This window comes from Momordica charantia (genome assembly GCF_013281855.1).
Source record: "Momordica charantia cultivar OHB3-1 chromosome 9 unlocalized genomic scaffold, Mcharantia_2.0 BLBB01000009.1, whole genome shotgun sequence".
Lineage (NCBI taxonomy): Eukaryota > Viridiplantae > Streptophyta > Magnoliopsida > Cucurbitales > Cucurbitaceae > Momordica > Momordica charantia.
In genome coordinates, this window is record NW_028275167.1 from 25568821 (window position 1) to 25592850 (window position 24030).

Sequence of the window (24030 nt, forward strand, 5' to 3'; positions counted from 1 at the left end):
TTAATCCTTTTATGTTAATTTTTAAAGTTGTGTGGTTCCATTTTAGTTATTCCTTTTATGTTAATTTTTAAAGTTGTGTGGTTCCATTTTAGTTAAAAAGGAATAATATTGTTATGAATAATACCAAATTAATAAACCCTAATTAAGTTGATAAGGTGATGAAAGATGGGGGTTACTTGTTGCAGGTGAAATTGGAAGAAGATTGGCATTTGCCTTTCCATTTGGGCGGCGGCGGACCAAAGCCTTCATCGGTGAAGCTTTTAGATTCCGGCCAAATTCCGGTGTCCAACATTCCCACGATTACATCGCTCTCCAACCTTGTTCTTGAAGCTTCATCCAATAAACCCATGAAATCCCATGACCTTGTCGTGTGAAGCTCCTTCTTTTCACTCACAAACACAGACACAACTCCCTCCATCTCTGAAAATTCCAAAACCATCCAAATTCAAATCAATTACCTTTCTTCCATTTATAAGTTTCAAATTTGGTATTCATGATTTGAGTTTGATTATTTAACTAATTTGGTCCGTATGTACTTGCAAGAATTTCAATTTGGTTCCACTAATTTAATCAAATCTCATGAATTATCTATATGCGACCAAATTGAATACGTTACATGTTTTCTATTTAGTTTATGTCTTTTTTGATTAGCTATTTTGTATTTGGGTTTAGATCTAAAAGAGGGGGAGAAAAATGAATGAATTTTCAAATTCTCAAGTTGGTAAAATATGTTTTAGAGACGGTTTATAAGGTTTGATATAAAAACGAGAAAATTTAAATTCTTGGAATCAAATATGTTACCAAGTCTAAATCATCGGAATTAAATTGACAATTTTAAAATATCGATATTAATTGACAATTCTTTCATCAACTTTTGGGAAGATATCGAAGTCTCCGCGTCTTCTTGGTGTTTGGCATCTTTCCCCTTTTGTAATGATGATATATCTATTTTCTTACTAAATTAGAAAGCTTTCTTTTAGTCTCCATCTTTTTAGAAAAATATTTAGTTTTACTCAAGAGTAAGGAACAACCTTGTTCTCACCATCAATAAATATTTGACAATTAAAGGCGAATGGAAAAAACATGAATTTTTTGTAAAAAGTAATGAATTGTCAAATTTTCAATGGCGTGATTCTCGCAATGAGCTAAATATTTTCCATTTTTTTTATATATATTTCTCAGGTACATTTTTTATGAGGTGGGTATCATTTTTCAAAAAACAAAAAACAAAATTTGGACATTAAAATATAGGGCTTTTTTTTTCTTTTAATTTTCAGAACCCACCGGCGAGTTTTCGGGCCTCGTCGTCGTTGAGCCTGGCCGCAAAGCCGCTGAAGCTCCGGTGGTAGCTATACACCAGAGAATTGGATGCATCACTGAGATCAAAGTTCATCATAATCAGTGGAAATTTGAATCTTTTAGACCACAAATTAAAGTACATTTTTTTGGTAATGTAATAATTAATTAAATTAACTAAGCTATATATATAAAATATGTTCCTCATGATTAATTATTAAAAGAATTAGTAAACTATATAATTATAATTAACCTGGTGGTAAGAACTTGTTGAAGCATGTTGGCATGTCGTGCGGACGCAGCTGAGAAACCTCCTTCAACTTCAGATGGTTTGCCCATATACACAACATACACCTGCAAATTATAATAATCTTACAAATAATCATAATCTTCCATTCCAAAAAATACAATATAATTTGTAAAACCAATCCATATATCATGTATTAATATTTATTACAACACATGTGTTATCCTATAGTAAGCTCTGTTAAAAATAATGGGAACAATAATACTTTGCACATTTAAAAAATTACATGAATTTTCAAAACCATTTAAAAAAAAATGGTTTTGTTGTTTTTTATTTTTAGTTTTCTACTCTAGAAGACAAGTTTATTAAAAACTAGCCGCAATTTGATCTAAAGTAATAACAAACTAAGCACAAGACAAAAGGAAGGATTTATAAATATGGTACAATTTTAAGTTCAACCCAAAATAAAAACGTTTAAAAAATGTCCATTTTAACATATCTCAAAGTCGCAAAAGAATAGGATAACTAAAAAAGGTGTATCATAAAAATAGTACGCATCAAACGCATACTACAAAAATGACATATCGGTGATATACGGAGTAAAAAGGAAATTGAAAATTTGAAAATGATATATGCCTTTCTATCGTCGGATGCTTGGGAAGTGACAAGCAAAGTGTAGGCAAAAGCCATTAGCAAAAAAAGCCTGCAGGTGAAAGAGAATCCATGGCAATAATCTTCCATTGTTTTTCAAAGTAGGTAGCTAATTAAGCTCAGAGAAACCCTAATCTGATAGTATTATGACAGGTTGCTACTGTTGCTTTTATATACATAAAGGAAGAAAACTGAATCTTTTAATTTGCTTCTTAATTACTTTGGGCTTTTCAAATTACTCATCCAATTAAATCAATTTTAGCCGGCAAACAAACAATGTTATCCCTTTAATTTGGGGCAGTCAAAAGAGCAAAAAAGAAGCATGCATGGGAGTTGCCAACGTAAGACCTTGAAATTATCAGAAACAATAATGTACATGTGTACGTTTGTTGGCCATATGTGGAAGAGAGGCCATTTGCCTCATAAACTACAACATTGTTTTCTCCCATCTCTGATTCCATCAATGTTTCAATTTTATTATAATTAATACCCCTAAATTAATTACTATAGGAGATCTAAATTTCCTAATACAATCACACGATTGAATTTTTAATTGGAATAATTGTCTCTCTCTAAAGTTACAAACTTGTTGCAATTAAACCTACTTTTACAGGCTGTTTAATTGCAATAATTTCATAAGTTTGGATTTTTAAGAGAAAAAAAAAAGGAAAAAAATTCATAAGTTTGAAGGTAATTATGAATAACTGCATCAACACATTATTCTTACGTCGAGAGAGAATTCAATAGTTTCATAAGTTTGTTGGGTAGTTGCTCAAATTGAAAAATATTCAAGGATGATGACAATCTATATTATTAATATTCATGAGATTCCATCTCAAAACTAATTGACAATGAGATGAGTAGTGCATGTTTATTATAAACCATTATTAGGTCCTTTTTCTTTTCAACGTGTAATCCTTAATACATATTAGTAGTTTTTTTTTTCGTATTTTCCGAAGGAAAAATTATGAAATTTACTAAATAAAATAAATTAGTAACATTAGAGTGAACATTTCTTCCGAGTCTCACCCCACCTGTTGACGGTGAACTAAAAAAAAACAAAAGAAAATTTATAATATTTTTCAATATTCCGACATGTTATCAAGGGCGTTTAAAAAAGACATTTTAACATTTTCAATAGCAAAATTTATAGAATCTGTGATGGAAAGGTGACATTAACCATATTTAATTACTACAAGCCGTTTGATATAAACATTTCTATTTTTTGTTTTTGGTTTTTTTATTTTTCTGTTTTCCTGATTTTCTGATTTTAATTTTCAGTTTTTAAAAAACAAAATCAATACATTTGATAATTGTTTTTTTGTTTTTTATTTTCCAAAGACAAAAAGCCAACCACATTTGATATCTGCTTGGTGTATTTTTAAAAATTTAGAGAATTAAAAGGGATTAGGTTAGAAGACAAAGAATTCATGTAGAGTAGAGAATTAAAAGGGATAGGTTAGAAGACAAAGAATTCATGTAGAGTAGAGATGACAACAAGATAGGGTGGGAGTTGGACATGTCCTCCCATATCCTCGTTCTCTCGAAAATTTTAGTGCTTATCCTCGCCTCATTCCCTGATTTCAGGAATCAAGGTTTAGGGTGAGAGAATCCTCATTTGGGGGAGTGGGAAAATTACTGGTTTAGTAATTATTTTAATTATTTATAGAATTTAAAAAATAAAAAGAGTAATAAATATATTAAAAAATATCACTACAAGAATTCGGAGTTTCGGCGACGACAATATTCGTCGCTAAAAGGTCAAATTTCGTCCCCGAAGGTCTTTGGCGACGAAACAAAGTCGTCGCCTAAATCGTCGCCAGAGGGTTTCGACGACGATTTATATTTTTCGTCGCCGAAGGTGGTCGCCGAAGATATCTTTGGCGACCAAATTCAAAGTCGTCGCCGAAGGTCATAAACCTTCGGAGACGAAAATGAATTTGGTCGTCGAAGTTGTCTTCGGCGACCAAATCTGTTTTCGTCTCCGAAGGTTTCTGACCTTCGGCGACCAAATCATTTTCCGTCTCCGAAAGGTTATTTATTTATTTATTTATTTTTTCAACAATAAACCTTGTCATACATTGAATTTAATATAAAACTTATAATATTAAATAAAATTTAGTTTTACAAAAAATACAAGAATTTCATACAAACAAAAATTAAACAAATTCTAAGAAGTCTCAAATAAAAAACCTAAACATATGAAAATGTCCCATATCATCAAATTCTTCACGAGAGATAATCAACTTTTCAGAAGCTTTCGATACAGAATCGAACTAACCTGAAAAAATAAATAACAAATAAATTTATGTTAACAAATACTTCCACAAGTTAACTCACCACTTCTATTCAAACAAACTTCTAATTCTAACTCATTACATGTAACAAACTAATTGCACATGCCATGAACTAAAAATGTTATTCTCACTTCATATGCATGAACTCAAGTAAGCATTAAAACTTACTCTCACTAAGTCTAAAAAACATGCACACAAACTCTATCACAATACACTTAAAATTCAACAACGTTATCCAAAAACACTTAATAACTTAACACTTCAAACAAACTCACCACTTCTATTCAAACAAACTCACTACTTCCATTCAAACAAACTTCCAATTTTAACTCATTCCACATCAAACAAAACATTCAAACTTTGCACATGCCATGAACTAAAAATGTTATTCAAGCTTTGCATATGCATGAACTCAAAGCAATTATTAAAAGTTAACAAAAACTCACGAAAACAATTTTCAAATTCACAAAACTTACTCTCACCGAGTCTAAAAAACATTCACATAAACTCTATCACAATTCACTTAAAATTCAACAACGTTATCCAAAAACACTTAATAACGCCCCCCCTCCAACACTTTCATATATTTAAAGCCAATAAAAACTCTCTCAAACAAACTTAAAATGCACAAAACTTAGTCTCACTATCAAAACACACACACAACTCTCTCATGTCCATATAACTCTCATTAACTTCAATCCAAATTATACAAACTAAAGGAAAGGTACATATAAAACCCCACAAAATTAAGAAAAACTAATGTTCAAACTTCAAATTCTAAAAACTTACTTTTATTATGTAAAACATCCACAATCACCAATTCATTTCACAGACTCAACAAAATCATTCAAAACCACATTATACATAAGCGTAGCTAAACTATACATGACATATGTTCTAAATGGCTACCATAACTGCAGGATAGCCACATTTACAGTTATTGAATTCCAACAACACTATGTTGTCGATTATGAGTGTTGTAGTTAAAATCACATAGCATTCACAATAATCCAAATATATAATTCAAAAATTTCTCAAATAACTCAAGCTTGTGTTCAAGATTAAAAAAGCAAAATAATATACATAAATATAATATTTTAAAAATAAAATAACCTAAATAAATATAATCTAATATAAAAAAAATAACATAAATAAAGTGAAAAAAAACCTTAGAAGGTCGAGGCGGCGCCGACGGGCGTTCAACGATGGGCGGGCAGCAGTTGGGAGCGGCGGACGGCGGTGCAGTGGTGGGCGAGCAGCAGCTGGGAGTGGCGGACGACGGTGCAGCGGTAGCGGGCGGCGAAACCGAATACGAAGGAGGTATCGGAGGCGGCAGGCGGGGGTGGTGCGACAGAATCTGAGGTAGACTGCCCGGGGTCGAGGCGGCGGCAACGGCGGCGGACGGCTGGAGGTCGAGCGGCGGCGGCGAACGAAGATCTGAAAATCGGGGGAGGGGGGGCGACGCGAAAGAGATGAGAGAAAGAGAAGAGAAATGAAGAAATGGGGAAGAAGAGAGATTTTTTAGGGCACCTTTCGGCAACGATTTTAAAGTAGTCGCCGAAGGTCCTAATTTGGTGGTCGAAAGGTAATTCAAATATACCTTTTGGTGACGAAATCCCGGTTTCGTCGTCGAAAAGGCCCGCCAAAAACATGAAATAAATTACTTTCGGCGACGAAATGGAGATTTGATGGCCGAAACCCTGACTGGTTTCGGCGACCAAATGAAGATTTGGTCGCCGAAACCCTGACTTTCGGCTACTAAATAAAGATTTGGTCGCCGAAACCTTGACTTTCGGCGACGAAATGTACGTTTCGTCGCCGAATGTCAATCCAGAATCTTCGTCAAGGTTCTGGAATGTGCTTTCGGTGACGAAAGTATTTGTTCGTCGCTGAAAGTCCCACCGTCGGCGACGATTTCGTCGCCGAAGGTCCTGCCATCGTCGACGAAATTATGCGTAGTCGCCGAAAGCTGTTACTTTCAGCGACCACATAAGATTTCGTCACCGGAAGCCAGACCTTCGACGACGAAAGTTCGTTTGGTCGCCGAAAGATACTTTCGGCGACTAAATTTGATTTGGTCGCCGAAGATTTGGTCGCCGAATCTCAAATTTCTTGTAGTGTATACTATTTACATAAATTTTGGAAATGTTTATTCACTCTATGAAATAATAACAAAAATATTATTTATTCACTCTATAACAATCTAAAGAAAGTCAATACTAAACAAATTCAAGGCAAGATACACTTTAGATAATTCTCATTTCCTTGAATCATACAAAGTACAACCTATTTACATATAAAGCAAAAATTGAAAACTGGTGCACAAAAGAAAACCAAAAATGGCAACTACAAGAATGAGAAAATAATAAACCAATAAATGAAAAATGAAAAAACAAAATGAACCAACGGTCTGTTGGTTCATTCAAAGCAGAAAATAACTCCCGTTGTCAATAATTTCAACTTAATGGAATTAGTGATTATAGGAGGTAGCCGTTGGACACATCAATTGTCCAATAGGTTGGGTATTGATGTCTTCAATTAATGGATTGGATTTCTCAAATAAGCCAAATAGGTAAATTTTACAAAATTGTCTGGATCTCTGAAATTGACAGCATCTTTATCTTGATCTTGAGTGCAAGGCAAGTAGATGATCTTGGCACATCACTATTTTATCAAATAGGATATTCCATAATATTACAGAAATTTTGGAATTGTTTGAAGAATTAAGAGCAACAGAGAATATTATCATTATATAAACATTAGATCATAATGTACTACTTAGTGCACAACAATACAAAACAGAAAAACAATTAATAGTACACATTTTGCAGGGTAGTAAGCGAAGTTACAGTGAAAGAACTGGAATTTTCAAGTTCAAAAAATTAACAAACACAAACCAAGCTCAATCATCAATCAACCTTTATTGACGACATAAACAGTGATAGGACTTCTCACTTGATGCAACCCGTCGTTCCACACCAGAGAAGCGGACACAATGGAGTGGCTCAAAGTACCTCGAATTGTTAGTTTGAAGGATTTCTTCTCTCCAATGGCGTGAAACGACAGAACCGGAGGGCTCACCGAGATTGTGAGGCCCGGTGGGGCGCCGTAAACTGCAGCTTTATATGTGGATGCTTTTGAGCCAACGTTGGTGAGAGTTCTTGTGAAGAATTGGTTGATGGATTCTGAGGGGGTGGAGGAAAGAGCAAAGGAAGGGTAGTTGAGGTCCCAGACGCGGGCGGTGTTGGCGGGCGTGCAGGCGCTGGCGTCGGCGGTGAGGCGCTGGACCATGGCCGTGGTGTAGCCTTGGCCGCACAAGAACTTAACGTAGTCGCTCTCATGTGCGTCGTAGACCAGCCCTGGATTTACTGCCTTGAGAGGGTTCACGTGGCCTGCTCCATATGCGAACTCTGCTTGTGGGTTGAGTTTGGGATTCAGGGAGTGGCTGCAAAAGAAACCAAACAAGTGAGTTTAAAAAGGGGAAAATTGGCTGAAGGAATCCATGAAATGATAATGTAATCTCAAAATATTGGGTTCTCTATGTTTTAATTCAGTAAAATAGAATTATTACTCGTAAAGATAAATAACTATCCTCAACTAAAAAATTTGAATTCTATGCATTTAATTAAAAATATTATAAATGAGGAGGAAACAATAACACATAAATTTGAACACATGACTTAACTTCCACCCTGATATTATCTTACTAAACATTAATAAACTATCACTCAATCCAAAAATTTAAATCTAAATCGGGTAAATTTAATTAGAAATATCTCAACAATCCATATAAAAGGAAGAAAAAAAAAACTTACTAGTTTATTTAAAGGATTTAGCATGTAATTACTTACTTTAATATAAATTTAAAATCAACCTGAGATAATTATTGTAAATATCATAAAATAAATATGTATTTTTAAATAAAACATAATGGTAAAAAATTTACAAAAATAATACAACTCAATGAAAGTCTAATTTAGATGTGACGTAAAGTATACTAAGAAAAAATCAAAATTATGCTATACTTAAAAAAAATTGTGACATTTTCAAAAATACATATAAATTATATGCCAGTGAGTGAGATTTTTTCGTTAAATATGGGAGTACTAATAATTACAACCTTATAAAAATTACTACTTTCAAATTCACTAGGGTGAAAGCTAAAGTATAGAGACTAAATTCTATATTCGACCATAAAATTATTTTGCTGTATGTTTACTGATTAGTATCTATTTCTTTCTTGCTCACAAGTTATAGAATTTTTGACAAATAAGAGAAAGAAAAAACATTTGATTTCTATTTTTTAGAAAAATAAAGAGCTGTGAAATTTTTAAGCAAGGGTGCTGATCATAGATAAACATCTAAACATTGTTGGGATGAAAATGTACCTGTTGTCATGAGAGCTGATTTAATGGCGGCGGGAGACCAGGTGGGGTGGAATGTTTTGACGTAGACAGCGACCGCGGTGGCATGTGGGCAAGACATGGATGTGCCGGAGATTATGTTATAGAGGGACTTCCTCGAGTCTGTGATTCCGCTGATGGGCGCAATGGGAGACCATGCGGCCAGAATTTCAACTCCCGGCGCAGTCAAATCCGGCTGTATGAAATTACATTAAATCAGTATGGAAAATATTTCATGAATAATAGAAGCCGCAGCAAACCAGAAGAGAAATTAAATATGGTAACCTTGAGAATGTCGAAGGTTTCAGGATTTGGTCCTCTGGAGGAGAAGGAAACTACTAAAGGAGCAGATGTGTCGTTCACTGCGTTGCTCTTCAAAATGGTGGCTGTCGCAGCTCTGTACATCCAAAAATATATCCATCAAACATCATTTAGTTTCACCGGTTAAGATCGAGTAAGACATATATTCCAAATCAAGACGTAGATGTGAGGATATAGAGATAGGCCCTTAAACCTAAGTATATGTTCTCATAGCTATTTTAATCTTTAACATTGTGGGATCCTCACAGGTAGAAAAAGATTGCAGTCGATTTGATAATGATCGAGTGGCATTTCTTCTTCTGTCCGAACTCAGGAATCTTTGGATATGATACAAAATGGATTTTGTTCTATCGTTGATTAGAGATTTTTCTGTGAATAATACGAATTGGAGTTTGAAGAAGGGAATGGAGAAGGAGTCCTGGACCCGCAACAGATAGAGGAAGATTTATTCAATAACAATAATTTGGGTTCTATTTGATTGTATCAAAAGACCCAATGAATTGGGATTTTTCTATTGGGCAAAGTCATTGTGGGACAAACAGATCATTTATGATGAAGAGGTGTTTTGATTGTCTTTTTCATGAATTGAATACCCACTACTAAATATTTGACATCTCATTATTTTCTAAAAGGAATCTATATTTTTACATTTATCTATCTGAGTTGTCAAACATTATTTAATGATGAGCATGACAATGTTAGTGACCATTAAAATTGATTGATTATAATTAAGATTACATTATATGATACCTAACCAATTGACAATTAATTTCTCCTTCACATTATTTCTATGAAATTGACAAAAAATTTCACTTCTCTTCGGGTTAACCTAATTTCATTTTTTCAAAAAATTTTAAAGACTCACTAAACATCGTGTATCGTGACATGTAAATTTATAATTCGTCAATTTTAACATTCTCTGATAGAGATTATATAATAATAAAATATATTAAAACATATAAAAGATCAAATTTAACAAAATCCTAAAAACTAAAACATATATTTAGTCGGATGTTTCATATTTCACTAATACTTTTAGAAAATAGATCAGTCATTCGTATCAATATTTCCATTGATATTTAGAACCTGAACCCTAGTTGACATTTAGAGAGTGTTCGAGAAAAAGTACCGGTTTGAAGCCATGTAGTTTTTGATGCTGCCGCCGGCCGCCGTGCCGAGATAAGAAGCCGGCAAGGGATAGGACCTGGCGTTATCCTTGACGCCGGCGTCTTGCATAACGACGCCCACTGCGCCACCAAAGGAAGCAAATGCTGAAGGTGACAATACAGTGTCGCAAACAAGGATTTTCCCCTTCACCAAGTTGCGATCCACTGTATTTTTTGAGCAAAATCTGTTTTCAATATATAATGTTAGTAAATTTAAAAAAAAATAGTAAAATTCTTAAACTTGTTCCCATAATTGGAGTTTTTAATAATGATAAATTTGGTCCTTTTTCTGTTACCTGGAGCTGGAGCTAGTGAAGCCTCCAGTGATATTGGGTGCATCTCCTCCATAAATTAGAGGGTATTGTTTTCCCAGAAGATCAAATGTGTTAATTGTATATCCCTGTGCCCAACATCAATTCAAAAACTAATATTATTATGCAATACAATCATGTTTATGTGATCATTAAAATATATAGAGAGAATTGCAAAGTTATTAGTACATTACAATTATGCTCTTTCAGTATGTTTTTGGTACATCTACTTTCTACTTTGGCCCGATTTTGATTTTTGTTTTTTTAGAACATGCGTTTTGGTCCATATATATACTTTAAATTTTTGTTTATTTAAGTCTTTGTAAACTTTTGAAGGATTCATTTTGGTTGTTAAAAGTTTTAAAAAGTTACTATTTTTGTCCATTCAATTATTTTATTTTTATCTAATATATTTCGATCAAAATTTTAGCATGACGTTGATACATCCCGTATTGAAAATATAAGTGAGACTTAACAAAAGTTTATAATATATTTAGGCTGGTTTTGAGATGAAATTCCATGAATATTAATATAGTTATTAGGATAAAAAACTTGTAATTTAATCGATTAACGAGAACAAAAATCTCCATTAATGTAAATATGAGACCAATATTAAGACTCAAACACAAAGCAGTTTGTTCTAACTTCTAACAATTGTTTTGTTCATCAAATCTAAGGAAAAGTTGAGATCTTGCATGCTTCATGAGGATGTTATTTAGCTATATAGTTTCAAAATGACATAATTAAGGAGATAAATGTCTGACCTGATAGAGATTCTTGTTGCCAAGCTGCACTTTTGTCACAAACTTTCTGTCAATGCTGCTTGCAGCAACAGAAAGAGACCATGGAGAGAAGTTTCTAATGGTGAAGTAGTCGGGACCGTCATTCCCAGCAGAGTTGGAGGTCAATATTCCATGTTTCATGGAGTGGAAAGCTCCAATGGCAATGGAATCATTGAAGTAATACTTGGGTTCGCTCCCGCCAACGGAAAGAGATATGATATCGACACCGTCGGCGATCGCATCGTCGAATGCTGCTAGAATATCGGCGTCGTAGCACCCATCGGACCAACATATCTTGTACACAGCAATGCGCGCAGAGGGAACCCCTCCTCTCGCCGTGCCGAGTGCGAGACCGTAGAGACTCGCCTGGTTCACGAGACCGCCGGCCACCGTTGATGCTGTGTGTGTGCCATGGCCGTCTGAATCTCTTGGACTTCTAATGTCTTCGGGAGGAAAGAAGTTGTTGCTGCGGTATGCTCGAGCTCCGATGATTTTTCTAACAGAAGTTTGGAGCATTGGCAATATTGGATTATTGAGCTTATTATTCTATGCGTTGGTCTTTCAATTTCATTGTTAGTTTCAATTTTATGGCTATACATTGATCAATTTGTTTTCAACTAAGTTTCTATTTCACAAAATGTTAAAACTTATAACTTGACAATGTAATGTCAAATTACACACGTTAGAGTTAAAAAATAGGTGCAGTTGCAAATATGGAAAAAATATTTAGTAAAATTAGCAAAATAGTAACCACATCTCTCTAGTTTTTTCAAATAGAGTACTAAAAAAACTTGGGGTCCAATTTTAAAATGACAACTTTATTCAAATGATATACATCGGAAATATATCTGTAATATATGTGTAATATATCTTACTACTGATATATGTATGTGATCTACATTCGATATACTACCAATATGAGTGTTTGATATACTTGTCATATGTATGTGATATGCATATAATAAACTACTAATATAAGTGTTTGTGCAATATGTATGTGATATACGCTGATATATTATCGATATAAATATTTGATATACTACTGATATGCTAGAATATTACCAATACCAATGCTCCCAAGGTTTCGAGGAAGGGTTACAACATCCCACCGGGTAAGGTGAGAGTTGTCTTTGTCTTTGCATCTACTTGGTTCTCAAAATCAAGTCTATTTTGTAATTACGATATATCTACCATTTCTCTCAATTTGAGTGTTTTCATCTAGGTCTCCTTTTTTGCACGTATGTTTCTCACAAACTTTTAATTGATACACTACTGATAAAATTTGTACTATATTTAAAAATTAAGAAAAAGCAGATGACATATTTTGAAATACATCCATTTTTTCTTTTGCCATACACTGCAATTTTTCTAAAAAAAATATTGTATCTTTTAGTTGGATAAAATAGACATGTCACTCATAAAATAAAAAAAATTTATCCATTCAATATGATCCACTCAATGAAAATTTACTTACTTGAAATGGTTGGTTATGTAATAAAAAGAAATTAACCTACTAAAATCTTTACCTAATAACTATATTACTGTCTAAATTCATATAACATTTATTTTGACATTTAGTGATGGTTAAAAATTAAGGAAAAAAAATCTAATGCTAAATTGAAACTTGAAAAGATTAGGGACAAGTATATTTATTTCGGCTTACTTGTTACAATGGAAGTTGGCGGAGGTTTGGCAAGTGCCCTTCCATTTGACCGGAGGAGGACCGTAACCAAGGTCGCTAAAGCTTGGAGATTCCGGCCAGATCCCGGAGTCCAATACTCCGACGACGATGTTGCTTTCAACTTGCTTTACACGAGCAACGTTTTTTGTAAAACCCATGAAATCCCATGATCTTGTGGTGTGAAGATGCTTCTTTCCATTCAGAAATACAGAGACCACACCCTCCTTGGCTGATCAGATCATACCCAAAATTATCAACTTATTAGTTTGGAAAAGTTTGTAACTTTGAGGCTTTTGTTGGAATTACAAGTGACGTACCAGCAATCTTTTGAGCTTCTTCTTCGGTGAGCTTCACCACGAATCCGTTGAAACTTCGCTTGTAGCTGTGGAGTAAAGCTTCGGGAGCGAACGTGCTAAAACCATTCAAAATTTTTTATTAGTATGCCTGTTGTATTAAGGATTTCAAATTGAAAAGATAAGGAAAAAAATTTATAATATAACCTGCCAACGACTTCTTCCAACATTCTCATGTGATGCGAAGGAGTGGAAGCTGTATCCTCTGGCTTGTTCCCCAAGTACACGATGTAAATCTGCAAGATTTTACACAACAACAAAAATACATGTTAATTTCATTTTCAATGAATCAAATGGCAATTTCCCTATCTAAAAAAAAGAAAAATCAATTGCCTGATCTATTTTCTTCTTTGTCTTCTAAAGACAACAAAATCAAGCAGTCTAAATTCAATAATACTAGTTTTTACCTTTCGACCGTCATCGTTGTTAGAATCCAAGCTAGAAGCTAACAGACCGCACAAGAGGCTGAGGAAGACGAGCTTGAAGATCAGAGAAGAGGACATATTTCTTCTTGTGATATAATTTGAGGATCAAAAGTGGAAGATGAAGGTCGTCCTTTTATACATTAATCTTGAAAAAAGTCATACATTCCTCTCGAATAATCATCTTCCAAAAGTCTTTGCCTATTAGAAAAATATGAATTGTATATCTTAACAATAATAATCAAAATTCCAGGGTCTGGTCCCGACAGCTGACCCTTTCAAGCCAAATTCATTTTGAAGCCTTAAATGATAAGGCACTCTCGTCTAGTCAAGTATCTCTATAATAATATAATATTGTCTGATTTGGACATGATCCTCGCAGTTTTACTTTTGATTTCACTCAAAAAATCTCATATATACCAACATAAATAATTGTTTTCATCTATATATCATAGATCATTTCTCTCCCTAACCAATATCAAACTTTGTTTGCACATCTTGCCACCCCAACCGGAAGAATTTCAACTCGTAGACTTAGAGAGGGAGAGAGAGAGAAAAAAACCCCTGCAGAATACTAAAAAAACAACAAGCACGCTGCTGCACGTAAGAACTTGTGTTTTATATTGATTTGAAATGGTCAAAATATGTCACAAAATTTAATCATTTGGCATGTGGGTTTCTTCGTTTGCAGCCTGTTTCCGCGTTGATAACTTCATAATCAAACTCTCTCTCTCTCTTGACTGCCTAAATGAACAAAATAAGATAAAGAGAAGCCAAAAAACAGTAGCAACTCAACCAAAGTCAGAGAGAGAGAGATAGAGATATGGAGGACACATACAATTGATCAAGCCCAAACAGTTGATTAATTTAACAGTTTCTAATTCGTTTCACATTACAAGTTGAAGATTATAATATGCTGAAATTATTACATAAATCTATTACGGAGGAGCTTAAGTTGACCTATATCTATATGAAAATGTATGTTGTAATTAAATGAAAAGTTTTCCGGGAGTTGACCACCATTTTATTGCAACTTAGTCCTTAATTCTTTTTCATTCACTCTTAAATTCTTTTTTTTCTCCGTCCATTCAAATTTCTTACTCAAATTATTATTTATTTAAGTTTATATAGAATTTGTAAGGGTGGAGAGATAATATTTAGAAAGAGAGAGAAAATTGGAGGGGTAAGGATCGAGAGAGAGAAATTTGTAAATATTGAGAGTTAAAATTAGAGAAATTGGAGGAGAGATTTGTATTTGAATGAAAAAAATTAGTTATAATATATGATAAAATGATAAAGTCCATGCATCGTATGTGTTGCTCTCACTGGTTACTTATAAAAGATTTTAAACAAATTTATAGGGTTAACATACACTAATCTAGCAATTAATTATAAACAGCTATTTATCCCAAACTTGTTCGTTTAATATCTTTGGGCGGCCAGCAATATTATTTGATAATCTCTACCTTAAAATATAATTCTCGTTCCTAAATTTATAAACTTTGTTTTGATTCGGTCGTCATTCCTATGTTTGGAATTTTCAATAATATCTTAAAATTTATTAATTTTTTTGAAAAATAGTTTAATGAAATTTATTTTGAACAATGATGGATAATATAATATAGTGTCGTGTCTTAATACCTAAAAAAGGATACTTAGATAAGTAATGACATGAATTTGTTAATCTGAGCGCTTAGCTGTAGATGATATATATCCTTGACCAAGAGGTCATGTGTTTAAATCTTCAGATCCTATTTGTCGTATTAAAAAAAGGCATGATTATGTAAACATAATCCAAAAAAGTCAAAATTTATTTTATCTTTTGCTATTAGATTATCTACTTCTCTGATTTTTAGTATGTCTATCAAGCGCACTAATGTGTCACGTTCGTATATTATTTGTTTTCAAACTTTTATTTTGATGGAGGTTGAAGGATTAACCAATTTGAGGCTATGGCCATAAAAAAAACAAAAAAAAATTGAAGCTATTGTAAGGAAAAATTCAATCCTAACCTAAACTTAGTTCAATTGGTTAATACACTAATCTCCAGCTAAAAAGTCGTGATCTTGAATCTAAAAAAGAGAAAATGTGAAATTACTTAATTTTTTTAATTAAATAAATAATGAACTATCAATTTTTAATGGTGGTGAGCAACCGGTATATATGTGTGTGTATATATATAACAACCATTTTTAATTAGAAACAGTTGCAAATATGACAAAAATATTTAGTACAATAAGCAAAATAACAACCACATTTAGTTTTTTCAAATACAGCATTTTTTAAAATAAAAAACGGAGGTCCAATTTTAAAATTACAACTTTATCCTGCAATATATTTGATATATATCTATAATATATCTGCAATATATCTGACTATTGATATAGCCTATAATATACCAATATTATATCCAATATTTTTTTTCATCTGAAAACAATAGTGCAAAAGAAAATTTAAATATAAAGTTATTGTATAAAAGGTTCATGTGGATCAGACACGTCAAAAAAAACAAGTTAGAAATCTGATATACTTTATAAATTTAAGCAGTTGATATCTCTTATATTTAGTATCTAATTAATATTAATATATAATAAATAGTAGTGACATAGTAATCATTGATAATATTAGTATATCAATCAACAAATTGCAATAGTAAACTAGAAATTTAAACAGATAATATACCACTAAAAATTAAACATTTGATATACCCTATATTTAGTATATCAGTTGCAAATATATTTAATATATCATAAATTAGAAGTACATTAAATATATATATTAAGAGGTACAATACTTACATCTGAAAATGTATATCATGGGTACATTGGATGTATATCGGAAGTATATCCAAGGTACATCGGATGTATATCAGATACAGATATACATTGAATTTATATCAGATAAAAATATACCTGGAATGTATATTAGATATCATAAAAATAAAATTGGAATAATAAAAATTATAAAAATAAAATTCAAATATTTTACTATATTTGAAATTTTGAGAAGCGGTGACATTTTTTGAAATATATGAACTAATTTTACTACCCATTACCATTACCCTAAGTATCTAAAAGATTCATGTTCTTAAATTATGATTTATTTGGTCATTGTTGACTATTCTCAAAATCAATAAATACCGTACCATAAAAACAAAGATACAAAAGCAAGATACAAAGTGATTCAGGCAGCTAGTTATCTTGTCATCGAGGCTCTACATCTGCTTCAAGTTCTTAGGCGATTCCATCTTCAGGACTGCGGAATCTTGTTTGAGTTCACTTCTATCTCACGTTGGTGAACCATGAAGCCAAGAAACTTCTTTGAGGTGACGTTGAAGACTTGCTGAAGTTCAGCTTCATGTTATACTTTCTTAGAACATTGAAGGTGGGTAGCTTTCTTGCTTTTCACGGTAAAAATTTGAATTTTTCCCAATGCTATAAATTGTTGGGAAAAGATCAATAAAACGTTGGAAGTAGTTTCTCCCCACGATAAATATTCATGGCCAAAAAAATCAACAAAAGTGTGTTGGGAAAGTACATGGCCAACGTTTTTTAAGAAACATTGGCAGAACCATACTTTTTACCGACCTTTAAAAATCGTTGGTAGAGCTAACTTTCTGCCAACGTTTTAAAGAAACATTGGCAGAGTTGGCGAAGCTATGAATGTTCACTTTGATGACGTAAAATGCAAGATGTTGCAACATAGAGAATATTATTAGATACATAGTTGAGAAGATGGAATAGTGATGGAAGCAAATAGTACTTCCTATACAGTTTCATTCTTTTTTATTCAAGATAATAAACCAAATCAAAACTATTTAGGATCATTAATTAGATATATTAGAAAGATAAATTAATATAGGGCTTCTCACTTTGTGCGGAATCGCACCAAAGTCGCTCCACTCCAGAGAGGTAGAGATTGCCTGGCTCTGGTTCTGGCCCTTCCCCAAATTGGCAGTTCCTCTAATTCGGAGCGTGAATTCACCCGTATCTCCAACGCCATGAAACGAGAGCAGAATAGGATTCACCGAGATGGCCAGGCCTGGTATCTCAGGATAAACTCTAGCCGAATATGTGTATGGTTTCATTGCAACACTTGTGAGAGTTCTCTTGAAGTCTTGATTCACATTCAAGTTGGAAGGGTCCACTGAAAGTGCGAATGAAGGATAGTTGAGATCGAAGACTGAGATGGAGCTGCCGGGAGTACAAACACTGTCGTCGTTGGTGATGGCTCGGAGCATTTTGGTGGTGTAGCCTTGCCCACACAAGAAATTCACGTAGTGTTCTACACTTGCATCATACACCAATCTAGGATTGTTTGCCTCGAGCGGGTTTAGGAGCCCCGAACCATATGCAAGCTCTAGTTCTTTGTTTGAACTACCCATGGGTTTAGCTAGACAAAACCGATTCACACATATAAGTGACCTAACAAAGGTTTATAATAAACACATGTAAGATTTTAAAGATGGATCCCATAAAAATTGATATGGTATGAGAGCAGGTTATGTTTTCGAACTCCTACATTGTTTTTTTTTCTCCCTTTATCGTGATTTCCACTTTTTGAGTCTTTGTCCAATATTACAAGTCCACAAGTGAGTGAGAGTGTTAAATATCTAATATATAAATTAAACCCTACCTAATCCATTGGCTTAACCTTTTGGGTTTAGTGGTGATTTATTCATCATTGAGATGATATAGAGTCCACAACACGCTTAGATGATCCAAAAATGGGATATGGTTAAGATCGATGAGCCAAAAGAGCCACAATCTTGAGAAGCAGGTTAAATCTCATATTGAAAAAGATAAAGAACTTAATAAATGTTTATAATAAACATAAATTACTTTTCTTATTCTCAATTGATTTTAAGATGAACCCATGAATATTGATGTATAAGAGTGATCAATAGAAAATTGAAAGCATATTTCTGACTCATGAGGACCTATTTCTATGTGGCCAGCACAAAATAGATATTCACTAGTCAGGACCTAAATATTTTTCTTTACCATATGAATGGTCGCAAATGGTTACCGGTTGTCATGAGAGCGGACTTAATTGCAGCAGGAGACCACGTCGGATGGAATGTTTTGACGTACATAGCAGCTGCAGAGGCATGAGGGCATGCCATGGATGTCCCTGAAATTATATTATACAGCGTCCTCCTGGGATCTCCTTCAACCTGAGAAACTGGCGCAGTTGGAGACCATGCAGCTAGAATTTGAACCCCTGGAGCAGCCAAATCCGGCTGCATGCATGGCAACACAAAGTTTTATATATATATTTTGTTTCAATTAATGGAAACCAGAAAATAAATTAAACCTTGATAATGTTCTTTGTTATTGTGTTGGGTCCCCTCGAGGAGAAGTGAACAACTTTAACAGTACCATCATATACTGTGTTACTCTTTAAAATGGTTGCAGTCGGATTTCTGTGGACCAGAGGATCAAACTTTTATTAAATCAAACCGTCTCTGAATTCAAAAACTTAAATCTATGATAAATTTAATCATATATGAGCTCATTAAGATTCCCTCTCACTTGTGGTTTGGAACATTACACAAAGTCCAACAAGTGAAAATGAATGTGGAATTTGAACACATGGCTTTATACATGTTAAACATGATTAAATCATTAATGAATCTAAAAGCCGAAGAAATAACGTACTTGGTTGAAGACATGTATTCTTCGATTTCAGTTCCGCCACGGTCTCTGCTGAGGTGGGAAGCGGCCATAGGATAGGACCTGCCGTCGTTCTTGGGTCTGTTGTCTTGCATCAGAACGCCGACTGGGCCATTAATGAGGTATTTGAATGTTGAAGCATACTGCAATGAATCGCAAACAAGGATTTTTCCCTTCACCATCTCCACATTCACAGAATTTTCTTTGCAAACACTGTTTGTCAAAATTAAGATATATAGACATAATGAGTGTCTGTACAATATATATGAGATATACTACTTATACGATTATCTAAATATGCTATTGATATAAGTGAATTTTGAAAACATCAGACATATTTTTGAAATACATAAAAGATTTTTACTATCCACTACAATTTAGAGAAAAATAAAAACGACCATTAATTACCTGGAGTCCGATTTAGTAGAAGTGGGGTTGGGTGCATCTCCACCATAAATGAGGGAATATTGCTTCCCCTTAAGATCAAATGTGTTAACTGTATATCCCTGAACACATGCAAAATAATGTTTTATACATCCTAATCTGATCTTGTATTATAATTATTATAATAAGAAGAGCAAGCCTGTTATTAAAAGCTTGTTATTCAAAGTTTAAGAACTATAAAAAAAAAATTTAAAAATATATAGACTGAATCTAATCTTAAAATTTGAGAATCAAAACTTATAAATTTAGGAACAATTTAATTTTAAACTTTCTGTTTTACAATAATATTATCTTTGCTTTCTGTTTTAAAATGCATTCGAATATTTCTTACCAAAATTTCATAAACTAAAATAGATTTAAAAGAAAATTACGGACTCATTTGATAATTATTTGACTTTTTGTTTTTGAATTTAAGCTTACAAATATCACTCCCACATGTAGGTTTCATTATTTTGTTATCTACTTTCTAGCTATTATTACTCCAATAAATTTAATTTTAAAATTCATATATATATATCAAAGAAATAATGATGGAACAGGCATAGAAAAGTAAAATGGAAATGGTTGACCTGATAGGCATGGTTGTTGCCAAGGCGCACATCTGTGACGAAGTTTCTATTAGTGGTGGTTGCAGCCACAGAGAGAACCCATGGAGCGATGCCTGTGACGGTGGAATATTTATGACCGTTATTTCCAGCAGATTTAGAGGTCAGTACTCCCTTCTTCATGGCGTGGAAGGCTCCAATGGTGAAGGGATCTTGAAAATAAGGCTTCTGCACCTTGGCGCCAATTGAGTAAGATATAATGTCCACACCGTCGTCGATTGCGTCGTCGAATGCCCGAAGAACCTGATGAGTGGCGCACCCATCGGACCAACATACTTTGTACACAGCAATGCGCGCAGAGGGAACCCCTCCTCTCGCCATCCCCTCCGCAAGCCCTTCGAGGTTTGCGTGATCCACCAGCCCACCCGCCACTATCGACGCGACGTGCGTCCCATGGCCATCGGTGTCGATTGGGCTCATAACCTCTCCAGGTAGAAGGGGGCCATCCTTCATGTATACTCGAGCCCCAATGATTTTTCTGACGAGTTACAACCTTTCTTAGTTACTTTTTTATCGGACATAACTATTGAGATATGTCCAATGATGACAAATGATTGAGATATGGACATAATGACCCTTTCTATTGAGATATGGACATGATGACAAATATTCTTTTATTGTGTTAAAAGATACAATATGGTCGACTAAGAAATCAAATGTTTAAATCTCATCCTACCTATTATTATTCAGAAAAACTATCCAAAAATAAAACCGATTTGGTTTCTATGATTCCTAAAATTGCTCCTCATTTGTTGAAAATTTCAAGGAAGTGATTTTAAATGCGTTTCAAGAAACACGATGGGTCTTTTCTAGCACCATGTTAATCTCTCCCTCTGTACGTAATAAGAATCAATGAATAGTTTATATATATTAGTCAATAGTTGGAATATTTGGATGTGCTTGGCTAGCTAATATTTATTATATAATTTATTTGCTTCCAAAATATTAATATTATCTACCTGCCTGGCTCGTCAAAGCATATTATCTTTATATACTATATTTTAAGTACAATGAATTTATAATCAATAAAAAATAGAAAGAATAAAAAGTAAAAATGAAATTAAGTCTAGAAAAATATATATTTTTATACTTCTATAAAAGCAATATAATGTTTACTTGTTGCAATGAAAGCCAGCCAAGGTTTGGCAAATGCCTTTCCATTTGTCCGGTGGAGGACCAAAACCTTTATCGTTGAAACTGGCAGAATCCGGCGAGATTCCGGTGTCGAAAACTCCGACAATAATTTCACTTTCCTCTTGGGGCAGCCGAGGAACGTTTCGTGGAAAACCAAGGAAATCCCATGATTTTGTGGTTTCAACTTCATGTTTTTCATCTTCAAACACAGACACCACGCCTTCTTTATCTGAAATTAAATCCCCAAATCATGCACTCGCTAATTTTCCTTTGAACTAAAAGAGATGTTTCTTCTTTTTATTTGAAAAAAAACATACCGAAGTATTTATCTTATGCGAGGAACATACAGAAGAGAGGCTAAATAAAAGATGTTGAGTTGAGTATGCTGTACCAGCAATCTTTTGAGCTTCTTTTTCGGTGAGTTTCACCGCGAATCCATTGAAACTTTTGTGATAAGTGCATATCACATATTCTGGAGCAAAATTTCTGAGGAAAAAAAATCTCAAAAAAGAATCAAAACATTAATGTTTCACCATATATAACCATTACGTATGGTTCATTGGTCTAAAAGAACTAAGCTTAATTAAGAGGGAAATTCAAACTCATGAATTAGTAATTTATATTTATTTCCTGACACCAAATATTATAGAGTCAGCGAAGGTTTCACCGCCATATATGACCATGACAGATACACTGATTATATCAAAATATTTGACTCCAAAATAAACAAAAACCAATCCACGTTTGTATTGTATGTGGTTGGATCTTCTTTTTTCAATGGTGCAAAATGAATATCAAAACTACCTGCCCACTACTTCTTTCAACATTCCTTTGTGATGCAAATGAGCAGAGTCTGTGTCCTCTGGCTTGCTCCCCATGTACACAATATAAATCTGCAAAAATTTTACGAAAGAACAAACAAATATATATATATGTCAGTTTAATTTTATCTACGAAAAACACGACAGCACCCCAATATATTTCACAAGTAGAGACATTAAAATTGAATAACTTGTACCTTTCGATCATCATCGCTAGAATAATAGAAACGGGCAACGAGCACACTGATCAATGCATTGACGAAGATAAGTTTGTAGAATAGAGAAGACATATTTTAGTATTGCTCTTCTTTGTAAATGGCAGAATCATATGATTTCTTAGAATCTGAGGTTTTAATTTAAAGGAGTGAGGAAGCGGGATAACAAATAAAGAAATTGATGAATTGGGCTAATAAGACAAAAGATGATCACCTAATTTGACCATTTTATTTTTTAAACCCTCATGTTGAATCGGTTAGATATTCCAAAACTTTCTCCGAAACCTCTCAATTCTATTAGTCCCTAGTAATGTATGTAGAGTTGCTCTCAAAATCAATAAAAATAAAAAAATAACATAAGTCTATTATAAACCTTTGTAAGGTTCATTTTGTTTTTAACGTGGGATTTTAACACTCCATCCCCATCTCCCACCAAAACTTTCAAATTCGCCGTCGGAATTTCATCGAATATGAATCCAAAAGATGTTGCAAAGTCTTAACGCTATTATGGAGGCAGAACTTGAAGTTCGCTCGTTAGAACATAGCAAGTAAAAATAGTGGAGGAAGAAAAATTTATGTCCACAATATTATGCTGTAACCTAGTGTAACAATTACAGAAACCAATTAAAAAGACCTGTACCATTAAATAAATGACAATTAAGAGAAAAAATGACCTAAAGAGATAGAGAGAATAAAACAAATAATTATCAATTTTTTAAGAGAGGTACTAAGAAAATACTATCTATTTATTAAACATCTAAGTTTTATCCCTACAAAAGATATGCTTTAGAATTTAAATCTTCAAAATGAACGACAAAAATAATCGTTAACAATATTTTTGGGTGAAAAAGTACCATTGTATTGTTCCAACTAATATTATTTTTTTAAACTTTATTCTAAGACTGTTGTAGTTTTGTTATTAAAAAAAAGGGAAAGAAATGTTGTAGTTTTTATTCGTTTCAATGTGAAATCGTGCCTTCTTGCATTTTTTTTAAATTAGGAATTAATATTTTATAAATTTAAATATTAATTTTTTGCATATCTTAATTAATGTATTTTACAAATATGTTTGAAAACAATAATATTATTTTTAAAAAATGACCTATTGTTCTGGCGCGTTGATTTTGATAATCTGTCATAATTAATTTTCTACAACCATCCACTATTTGTCGTTTCCTATTGATCGAATAGTCTCCCTCAGATTTT

General features: G+C 33.3%; 3 protein-coding genes across 3 annotated transcripts; all 3 read right to left on the reverse strand.

Annotated features, from left to right (window-relative positions):
* Nucleotides 1–172: 172 nt before the first annotated feature.
* On the reverse strand, nt 173–2233 carry LOC148209258 (cucumisin-like). The gene is made up of 4 exons (XM_088117472.1): nt 2180–2233; nt 1550–1650; nt 1285–1376; nt 173–420 (listed from the first exon to the last, which is right to left on the reverse strand). The coding sequence occupies exons 1-4, from the start codon at nt 2231–2233 to the stop codon at nt 173–175; spliced, it is 495 nt and encodes a 164-aa protein (XP_087973598.1).
* Nucleotides 2234–7214: 4981 nt separating this feature from the next.
* LOC111010021 (cucumisin-like) lies at nt 7215–14027 on the reverse strand. Its single transcript, XM_088118067.1, has 10 exons — nt 13916–14027; nt 13656–13744; nt 13473–13567; nt 13138–13384; nt 11457–11970; nt 10678–10781; nt 10345–10566; nt 9180–9291; nt 8876–9090; nt 7215–7933 (listed from the first exon to the last, which is right to left on the reverse strand). Exons 1-10 carry the CDS (start codon nt 14009–14011, stop codon nt 7405–7407), a joined length of 2223 nt encoding a protein of 740 aa, XP_087974193.1. The 5' UTR covers nt 14012–14027; the 3' UTR covers nt 7215–7404.
* Nucleotides 14028–17651: 3624 nt separating this feature from the next.
* LOC111010136 (cucumisin-like) lies at nt 17652–22914 on the reverse strand. The gene is made up of 10 exons (XM_022283471.1): nt 22807–22914; nt 22593–22681; nt 22180–22274; nt 21771–22017; nt 20619–21132; nt 20014–20111; nt 19591–19818; nt 19247–19355; nt 18959–19172; nt 17652–18322 (listed from the first exon to the last, which is right to left on the reverse strand). Exons 1-10 carry the CDS (start codon nt 22897–22899, stop codon nt 17757–17759), a joined length of 2253 nt encoding a protein of 750 aa, XP_022139163.1. The 5' UTR covers nt 22900–22914; the 3' UTR covers nt 17652–17756.
* Between the last annotated feature and the right edge of the window lie 1116 nt (nt 22915–24030).